Source organism: Nicotiana sylvestris, chromosome 1 (genome assembly GCF_000393655.2).
Source record: "Nicotiana sylvestris chromosome 1, ASM39365v2, whole genome shotgun sequence".
Lineage (NCBI taxonomy): Eukaryota > Viridiplantae > Streptophyta > Magnoliopsida > Solanales > Solanaceae > Nicotiana > Nicotiana sylvestris.
Genome location: NC_091057.1, coordinates 179234523 through 179245038, shown reverse-complemented (window position 1 = coordinate 179245038; position 10516 = coordinate 179234523). Strand labels below are relative to the sequence as shown.

General features: G+C 40.1%; 1 protein-coding gene across 1 annotated transcript; it reads left to right on the top strand.

Moving 5' to 3' along the window:
- The first annotated feature begins 8496 nt into the window (after positions 1 to 8496).
- LOC138877424 (uncharacterized) lies at positions 8497 to 9185 on the top strand. The gene is made up of 2 exons (XM_070157034.1): positions 8497 to 8703; positions 8832 to 9185. The coding sequence occupies exons 1-2, from the start codon at positions 8497 to 8499 to the stop codon at positions 9183 to 9185; spliced, it is 561 nt and encodes a 186-aa protein (XP_070013135.1).
- Positions 9186 to 10516: the final 1331 nt, after the last annotated feature.

Below are 10516 nucleotides of genomic sequence, written 5' to 3'. Positions count from 1 at the left end.
ATGTGGCTCGTAGAGTTGAGATGGTTCTGTCACAGGGAGGTGGTCATGGGTCGGACAAGAGGCCACATCATTCAGGCAGATTCAGTGGTACCTCGTTTGGAGGTAGGGATTAATATGGTAGAGGCCATCCTCCTGGGCCTTTTCAGTCAGCACTTCAGGTTTCTTACGGTTCTTCAGGTAGCCGCGGTCCTTAGATACAGTATTCTGATTAGCAGTCCTACAGTGCACCACCAGCTCCTATCAGTGCACCGCCGCTCCAGAGTTTTCTGAGTGGTCATTCAGGTCGTCAGGGCCAGTAGTCTCAGTAGTCGAGGGCTTGCTACACTTGTGGTGATTGGGTCATATTGCTAGGTTTTGCCCTCGAGCACCGAGTAACTCTCAGCATCAGGGTTCTCGTGCTATGGTATAGGCAACAGGTGTTCCACAGCCAGTCCAGCCAGCTAGAGGGGGTAGAGGTGCTAGAGGTAGAGGTAGAGGCGCTAGAGGTGGAGCTCAGGCCGCTAGAGTTGGAGGCCAGCCAGCAGCAGGCCGTCCCAGAGATGTAGTTCTAGGTAGTGGGGCCCAGCTCCGGTGTTATGCTCTTCTAGACAAGCCTGAGGCTGAGGATTCAGATGCAATTATTACAGGTACGGTTCTGGTTTGTGATAGAGATGCTTCAGTGTTATTTGATCCAGAGTCTACATACTCATATGTGTCATCTTATTCTGCACCGTATCTGGTCATGCCTAGTGATTCTTTTAGTGCTCCTGTCTATGTGTATACACCTATGGGTGATTCTATTATAGTAGATCGAGTCCATCGTGCGTGTATAGTTGTGATTGGGGGTCTTGAGACTCATGTAGATTTGCTTCTTCTAGACATGGTTGATTTCGATGTTATATTGGGGATGGACTAGTTATCACCTTACCACGCTATCTTGGACTGTCATGCCAAGACTGTGACCTTAGCCTTGCCGGGTTTACCTCATTTAGAGTGGAGAGGGACTTCTGGTCATTCCACCCGCAGTGTTATCTCGTATGTGAAGGCTCGACGTATGGTTGAGAAGGGGTGTTTGGCCTATTTGGCATATGTTCGTGATTCTAGTGCTAAGGTCCCTTCTATTGATTATGTGCCCATTGTTCGTAAGTTTCCTGAGGTTTTCCCTTCAGACCTGCTGGGTATGCCACCTGACAGGGACATTGACTTTTGCATTGATTTGGCTCCGGGCACTCAACCCATTTTTATCCCGTCGTATCGTATGACCCCGCCGGAGTTGAAAGAGTTGAAGGAACAGTTGCAAGACTTGCTTGAGAAGGGTTTCATTAGACCCAGTGTTTCGCCTTGGGGTGCACCGATGTTGTTTGTTAAGAAGAAAGATGGGTCGATGAGAATATGTATTGATTATCGGTAGTTGAACAAGGTTACAATCAAGAATAAGTATCCATTGCCAAGGATTGATGATTTGTTTGATCAGCTTTAGGGTGCCAAAGTATTTTCAAAGATTGACTTGAGATCTCGCTATCATCAGTTGAGGATTAGGGCATCCGATGTCCCTAAGATAGCTTTTCACACTCGGTACGGGCATTATGAGTTCTTGGTGATGTCATTCGGGTTGACAAATTCCCCAGCAACTTTTATGGATTTGATGAACCGAGTATTCAGGCCTTACTTGGATTCGTTCGTGATAGTCTTTATTGATGATATTTTGATATAATCCCGTAGCCGGGAGGAGCACGAGCAACATCGTAGAGTGGTTCTTTAAACCTTGAGGGATAGTCAGTTATATGCTAAGTTCTCAAAGTGTGAGTTCTGGTTGAGTTCAAATGCATTCCTGGGTCATGTTGTATCAGTGGAGAGTATTCAGGTTGATCCGAGGAATATTGAGGCAGTTAAGAATTGGCCCAGACCAGTATTAGCTACAGACATTCGGAGTTTCTTGGGATTGGCAGGCTACTATCGTTAGTTTGTAGAGGGGTTCTCATTTATCGCAGCCCCGATGACCAGGTTGACCCAGAAGGGTGCCCAGTTCAGATGGTCGGACGAGTGTGAGGCGAGCTTTCAGAAGCTCAAGACAGCTCTGACTATGGCACCGGTGTTGGTTTTGCCCACAGGTTCAGGACCTTATACAGTTTATTGTGATGCATCTCGTATTGGGCATGGTGCAGAGTTGATGCAGGGTGGCAAGGTCATTGCCTATACTTCGCGGCAGTTGAAGATTCATGAGAAGAACTATTCGGTTCATGAATTGGAGTTGGCAGTCATTGTTCACACATTGAAGATTTGGAGGCATTATCTATATGGTGTGACATGTAAGGTGTTCACGGATCACAAGAGTCATCAGTATTTGTTCAAGCAAAAGGAGTTGAATTTGAGGCAGAGGAGGTGGTTGGAGTTGTTGAAAGATTATGATATCACTATCTTATATCATCCGGGGAAGGCCAATGTAATGGCCGATGTTTTGATTAGCAAGTCAGCCAGTATGGAAGTTGTGCTTATATTCCGGTCGGTGAGAGACCGCTCACTTTGGATGTTCAGGCTTTGGCCTATCAGTTCGTGAGGTTGGATTTTTCCGAGCCTAGCTGTGTGTTAGCTTGCACAATCGCTCGTTCTTCATTATTGGAGCGTATTCGAGATCTGCAGTAGTATGATCCCCATTTGTGTGTCCTCAGAGACACAGTGCAGTGCGGAGGTGCCAAGCAGGTTACCTTAGATAATGATGGAGTTTTGAGATTGCAGGGTCGAGTTTGTGTGGCTAATGTGGATGGGCTTCAGGAGTTGATTTTGGAGGAGACCCATAGCTCCCGGTACTCTATTCATCCGGGCGGTGCGAAGATGTATCATGATTTGCGACAGTATTATTGGTGGCGGAGAATGAAGAAGGATATCGTTGCATATGTGGCTCAGTTTTTGAATTGTCAGCAGGTTAAGTATGGGCATCAAAGGCCTGGTGGCTTGTTTCAGAGGATTGAGCTTCCCGAGTGGAAGTGGGAGCAGATCACTATGGATTTCATTTTTTGGACTCCCGCAGACTCGAACAAAGTTCGACGTAGTATGGGTCTTTGTTGATAGGCTGACCAAGTCAGTGCATTTCATTCCTATGGCAGTCTCCAATTCTTCTGAGAAGTTAGCTGAGATCTATATCCGGGAGATTGTTCGTCTTCATGGTGTGCCCGTATATATCATTTCGGACCGAGGTACGCAGTTTACCTCGCACTTCTGGAAAGCAGTTCAGCGAGAGTTGGGCATACGGGTTGAGTTGAGCATAACGTTTCATCCTCAAACGGACGGGCAGTCCGAGCGGACTATTCAGATTTTGGGGGATATGCTCCGCGCTTGTGTCATTGACTTTGGAGGCTCGTGGGATCAGTTTTTGCCTTTAGCAGAGTTTGCCTACAACAACAGCTACCAGTCGAGTATCCGGATGGCTCCTTATGAGGCTTTATATGGTAGGGGGTGTCGGTCTCCGGTTGGATGGTTTGAGTCGGGAAAGGCTAGGTTGTTGGGTACGGATCTGGTTCAGGAGGCTTTGGACCAGGTTAGGATTATTCAGGATAGACTTCGTACAGCTCAGTCCAGGCAAAAGAGTTATGCTGACTGCAAGGTTCGTGATTTGGCATTCATGGTCGATGAGCGGGTATTGCTTCGAGTGTTGCCTATGAAGGGCGTGATGTGATTCGGGAAGAAGGGCAAGCTTAGCCCTAGGTTCATTGGCCCGTTTGAGATTCTGGATCGAGTGGAAGAGGTGGCTTATAGACTTGCATTGCCGCCGAGCTTATCAGCTGTGCATCCAGTGTTTCATGTGTCCATCTTTGGAAATATCAAGGCGATCCATCCCACGTATTAGATTTCAGCACTATCCAGTTGGACAAGGACTTGTCTTATGAGGAGGAGCCGGTAGCTATTCTAGACCTGCAGGTTCATCAGTTGATATCGAAGAGTTTTCCTTCTGTTCGTGTTCAGTGGAGAGGTCAGCCTCCTGAGGCATCGACCTGGGAGTCCGAGTCCGATATGTGGATCCGTTATCCCAGTCTTTTTCCCGACTCAGGTACTTTCTTCTTATGTCCGTTCGAGGACGAACGATTGTTTTAGAGGTGGAGAATATGATGACCCAAAAGGTCATCACTTGTGTTGCAAATGAATTTAGTGTTTCGAGGCCTAAAAACCTCCTTTTTACCCCACCCTGATTTACGTGCGTGGTCCGAACCTATATCCGGAAAGCCTTTTATGTGAAAATATGAGAAATAGAAATTTTAGAGTTAAAAATTTGATTATTGTTGGCTTTGATCAATATTTTGAGCAAACGGACCCAGATCCATGTTCTGATGATCCCGGGAGGTCTGCAGTAAAATATGGGACTTGGGCGTATGTCCGGGAATGAATTCTGAGGTCTTAAGCCTTAGAAATCAATTTTTGAAAGAAATTATTTTACTGAATTATCTAAAAAATAAGGAAAAGAATTAATGTTTGAAATCATTGTTATCGGGCCCGTATTTTGGTTTCGGAGCCCGGTACAAACTTGTTATAGTATTTGAAAGATAACTGTGAAATTTGGTGGAAAACGGGGTTTATTTGACGTGATTTGGACTTCCGGTTGAAGAGTTATGAACTTTGAGAGTTCTTGATGAAAATGTCAAGCTTTGAGGTTTAATTCATTATTTTTACATGTTATTTTGATGATGTGATCGCACGAGTAGGTCCATATGATGTTTTTGAGTTAGTATGCACACTTGGGTTGGCGTTCCGAGGGCTCGGGTGGGTTTCGGGTAGGTTCCCGGATGTCTTAGGCCTAAAACATAGTTGTTGCAGGCTCAGGGAAGTGGAAGGCCTCTGAACAAACCAGTGCGGACTGCACAAAATGGAGTGCTGCCGCGGAGGGGCCTGTGCGGATGCACAACATTCTGTGCGGTCCGCGGTGAAGAACATTTCACTAGTCCGATTACAGAAACCTATATCTTTTGATCTCCAAGGAATTTTGAGATGATTCACTAAAGCATGTCACTGCAGTCCACAGGAAGGCTGTGCGGCCGCAGTCGATTTTGTGTGGTCCGCACATGAGGTCTGAGCGGGGTATATTTAGATGGGATTTTCAGTTATTTTTTATTTTTCAAAACCCTAAAAACATAATAGATGATTTTTCAAACAGCCTTTCTTCTCCAAAATGTTGGTAAGTGATTCTAACTCATTTTCTTCACTCCTTAACATCTTTTAACATGATTTCAACTCAAAATCAATGATTTTCATGGGGGACATTGGGTGTTTTGGGTAGAACCTTGATTTTTCAAAAATTGGGGATTTGGACCTCGATTTGAGGTCCGATTTCAAAATAAATTATATATTTGAGTTTGTGGGGGAATAGGTAATCGGGTTTTGGTTCGAACTTCGGGTTTTGACCATGTGGGCCCGGGGGCGATTTTTGACTTTTTGGGCAAAACTTTAGAAAACACATTTTCATGCATTCAAATTGATTCATTTAGTGTTTATTGATGTAGTTAAGTAACTTGTGACTATATACGAGCGTCGGTGGTGGAATCAAGGGGTAAAGCTATAATTGAATCGTGAATTGTGTTCGTGGCATCGAGGTAAGTGTTTGGTCTAACCTTAGCTTGAGGGGTTAGGAGTCGAGTCCTATTTGCTATGTGGTAATTGTTGAGTACGCTGTATAGGCATGGTGACGAGTATCTATACATTGGTGTCTAGCATGCCCGTGAGTCTTATATTGTGATTATCATAACTTCGTTGTATCTTTCATGCCATGGTAATGGTTTCTACTTGTTGTGTAAAGTTTGTGGAAGGAATTGAGACCTATGAACATTGAGGAGCGTTGGCTCAAGTTGCATAATGAATTGTGAAAGTATAAGTGATAATTGAACCTCTAGAGCATTGGCTCGAGTTGTGAAGTGAATTGTGAAGTAAAAGTGAGAAAGAAAAGAGATCATTATGTTGTCGCCCTTGTCGGGCTATTGTTGATTTATTTGTTATCTCCCTTGCTGGGATGTTGAGGTTATTGATGATGTTCCCTTGCCGGGATTTATTTGTTGAATTGTTGTTCCCTTACCGGAATCTTTATTGCAATTTCATTTATTCCCTTTCCCTATTGTTTGTGATTGTTGTTTGGGTGAGGAAGAGAGTTAAATCACGAAGGGTGATGTCGTGCATTGTTTGTTTTGTAAGGAAGGAGTGTAAAGCACGAAGGATGATGTCGTGTCGCACGATGTACCATTCCGTGCTGATTTTATTGATTATATGGTGAGGAAAGAGAGTAAAAGCATGAAGGATGATGTCGTGCACATTTTTATTATATGATTGCTTTGGTGAGGACGAGAGTAAAAGCACGAAGGGTGATGTCGTGCATTTGTTGATTTCTGATTCTTTATTGATATTGGAGTTATATTGTTTCTTTCATTACTTGATGTCTTTCTATTTGGAATTGTTATCTCCCCCACAGCATGTTCCCCCTCCCATATTGACTGGTTATTTCTGTATTTCTTTCTGCTGTATATGTATTTGAACTGCACAGGTTATTTGGTAGTCTGGTCCTAGCCTCGTCACTACTTCGCCGAGGTTAGGCTAGACACTTACCGACACATGGGGTCGATTGTGCTGATACTACACTTTGCACTATGTGCAGACCTTGTAGCAGCTTTTGGACCATAGTGTGGAGGCTACCTTCAGTCCATGTGGAGATCCAAGGTAGACCTGCAGGAGTCTGCAGGCCCTGGCATCTCCTCTATTCCTATTTCTTGTTTCATTTTCTTTTTATTCAGAAACAATATATTGTCATTTTCTTCAGACTTTGTATGTAGTAAATCTTAGACCGTCTGTGATACTGTGACACCAGATTTGGGTGCTTTAGGTTTTAAGAGTTGTAATAGATGCGGATTTTAGATATTTAGTTGTTATCTTCCGCTTAATTATTTAAAGTTCCGTTGTTTTCATGGTATCGTCTTATATTTGTTTTAAAGAAATAATTGAGTAATGAAATAAGTAGTTAAATGATTGGCTTGCCTAGCTCACATAAATTGGTGCCATCACGACTCCCGAGGGTAGGAAATCCGGGTCGTGACATCTATTGAAGTAGGACAAGTATACCAAGACAAGGAAACAATTGCAACTACAATGAAATACTATTCTGTCATGCACAAGTTCCAATTCAGGGTTAAAAGATCCAGTGCTAGAAGGTATGAACATATGAATGGTCAAAGATCATTTTTTTTAATTTTGTAGTTTATTTGTAATTTTTTACTTCTTCAGTTTTTTCTTGTGATAATGTTTATCAGAATTGTAGATGAATTGTAGTTATGTTGTATATAGATTGTATAATGTGATCGTTTAAGCTAAAACAATTTTTTTTCTTTTTAAATCTACATTTTAAACCAATGTTTAAATTGTATTTATTTTGTAGCTACTGGCTGATATGTGTTGGTGAAAACTGTACATGGCACTTCAAGGCAACGAGCATAAATAATTCTGCAATGTTCAAGGTCATAAATTTCAACAGCCAGCACACATGCTCTTTAATGGATAATACATTCATACAACGCAAAACTACTGTCATGGTAGTTGGTAGCATGGTTATTCCAATATATTCTGATCCTAAGACAATTTACACACCAAAAGATATATAATTTGACATGTTGTCTAAACACGGCGTGAATCTAACCTACATGCAAGCTTAGAGAGCAAAGGAAAAGGCTTTACAGTTTTTGAGAGGTCATCATGCTAACTCCTACAGCAAATTGCCTATTTATTTGTATATTCTAGAGAAAACTTATCCGAGGTCTATAGTTAAATTGAAGAAGACGGACGATGACTGCTTCTTGTATGTATTTGTTGCGATTTGTACGTCAATCAGTGGTTGGGAATATTGTAGGTCAGTTGTAGTAGTTGATGGGACCTTCTTAAAGTCAACATACAGGGGAATAATTCTAACAGCTAGTACAATGGATGCAACAGGTATTGAAGTTTTATTGTAGAAATATTGTAGCTTGTATGTTTTTTGTAGTACTTGCAGATTTATTGTAGATATATTGTAAAAAAGTTTTAGTTTGTATATATATGTTTTCTTCTGCATTTTTCTTGCAGCCAATTAATTGCTTTTGCCACATAATGTAGGTACCATATTACCATTAGCATATGCTGTTGTTGATTCAGAGAATGACGCATCATGGAAGTAGTTTTTTGAGCAATTCAAACTCGCATATGGTGAAAGACCAAATATGTGTGTTGTTTCGAATCGGAATGAGAGTATCTTGAAGGTAACATCTATTGTTTATCCCGGCATGCCACATTATTCTTGCATGTGGCATATTTGGACAAATATACGGGCAAAGTTCAAGAAGGGACATCTTAAGTTAAGTGAATTACACTTTGCCACGGCACAGTCATACACCCTTGATGAATTTAGTGAAAGGATGTCAAAGATTTAAGAGATTGACCCCCCGTGTTAAAGCATACTTATACGATATTAGCTATCATAGATGGTCTCGAGTACATACTACGGTGAACAGAACTTGGACTATGATATCAAATATTGCAGAGTCGTTGAATGCTGTAACAAAATATGTAAGAGAGCTGCCGATAGTAGAACTATTAGAGTATATGAGGACCCTTCTTGAACGTTGGATGAAGGAAAAGTTATTGAAAGCAAAGGGTACATTCACATACCTTGGGTTTAAATTCAACAAAGAGTTGGATGACAACAGAACATTGTCGCACAAACTTAGAGTAAGATCTGATCATTTATTGAATCAAATTAATTTATACAGAACAATGTAGATATATTGTAGATATTTTGTATATAGTTTGAGTTTAACTGTATATGATTTGTTTTTTTGTTTGTAATGTAATCGTAGGTGAGGGCTTTAACAGACTACATCCATACAGTACTAGATGGTGTGAGGTGCTATATTATTTGTCTTGAAAATAAGAGATGTAGTTGTAGGCAATTCCAGCTTGACAAACTTCCTTGTCCACATGCTTTGGCTGCTTTAAGACAAAGGGATGAGTCTTTTGAACAATATTGTTCTCCTTATTACACAAGGGTGAACCTCTTGCGTACTTATGAAATACCAGTAAATCCCCTGCCTGATGAAAGCAAATGGAATGTGCCACAACATATAACTGAAGAAGTAGTAAATCCACCTAAAGAAGGAAAAATGAAGCCAGGAAGACCTCAAAAAGAAAGATACAAAACATATGATGAATAAATTCAAAGAAGTACAAGGTTTCATGTGGTAACTGTGGAGGAGAAGGGCATAACAAAAGATCTTGCAAGAATGCACCCAAAAAGAAATAAAATTTTATGTAGTTAACAGAATATTTCATAAAAAAATTTGGTGAGTTCTGGATAACAGATTTTGATGTGTAATTGTTGAGGTTTTTTAAGATCATAATGTAGTTAGTTAGGATTTTTCTGTATTGAGATAATACTTTCATAGAATGATTTGTTTATGAATGGTTTCTATATATATAATCTACAACTTTTTTACTATCTCTAGAATCTTTTACACATTTGTTAATGTGTTTTTGCAGCTTATGTACAATAAAACTACATAAAAAATACATTAATAGGAATTTACAAGAGTATCTACATTATAAATCAGTAGGAAAGTAGTTAAAAACTTAAAATATTGTAGATGAAGTATTGTTTATATTTAACAAATGAATATAGTAGAAATAAGACACATTGTTACATATAATCTACAAATTATCTACAAAGACAACTACAAAAAAACTACAATATCTGTAGCTGACATAATAGCTAGATTATAATTCAGGTAGAAAGAAGCTATATGGTGAAAATAATGTAGATCGGGTACTTTATACATTCAACAAATTGAATTTAAAAGCAACAAAATGTTTAGCTACTGATTTTTACACTTTATCTACAAAAAATAACAAAATAACTACATATTTTTCCATTGACAGAATAACTATATAAAAATTCAGTTGGAAAGGATTTATATGCTAAAAATAATGAAGATCAAGTACTGTAAAGATTCAACAAGTGAATATAAAACCAACAGAATGTTTCGATTTGAATTACTATACTGGATAAGAAAAAAAATATAAAGGCTATTATAATTGTAGCGCAAGTCTGCTACAATTAAAACAACAAAAATTGTTCAAAAACTTGTCTACCATCTTTCTTCTAAACTTGCATCAACTAAACAATTGTACTACATCCTCCATACAAAATATTACAACTACTTCTTCGTCCTCTGGACTCGTGTTTTCTCATTCAAAGCTGGTGCACCTTTTCTCCTTGCCAATTTGCCTGTCACCTCACTATCACTAATTTTCCCATGCTCCTGCTTCTTTCTAGCATAGTCCCAAAGTAGCGCTCCATAGCATCTACGGTATTGGTCAATATCAGAAAGGTCTTCTGCAGGAATTGATTACTCTCCAAGACTAACATACTCTGCAAAGGCAGCAATAAATACACCATAATCGCTGCAAAAGATAAAAAAATGTCAATATTTACCAAACCATCAGAAAATAAAAGGGTTAAATGTATAGAAAAAAGAAGATTCTTGTT

Excerpts from the sequence above, each read along its gene's own strand:
- LOC138877424 (XM_070157034.1), top strand. The coding sequence starts at position 8,497 with ATGATATCAAATATTGCAGAGTCGTTGAATGCTGTAACAAAATATGTA. Across the intron at positions 8,704-8,831 it reads CATTGTCGCACAAACTTAGA|GTGAGGGCTTTAACAGACTA; the intron begins GTAAGATCTGAT and ends ATGTAATCGTAG.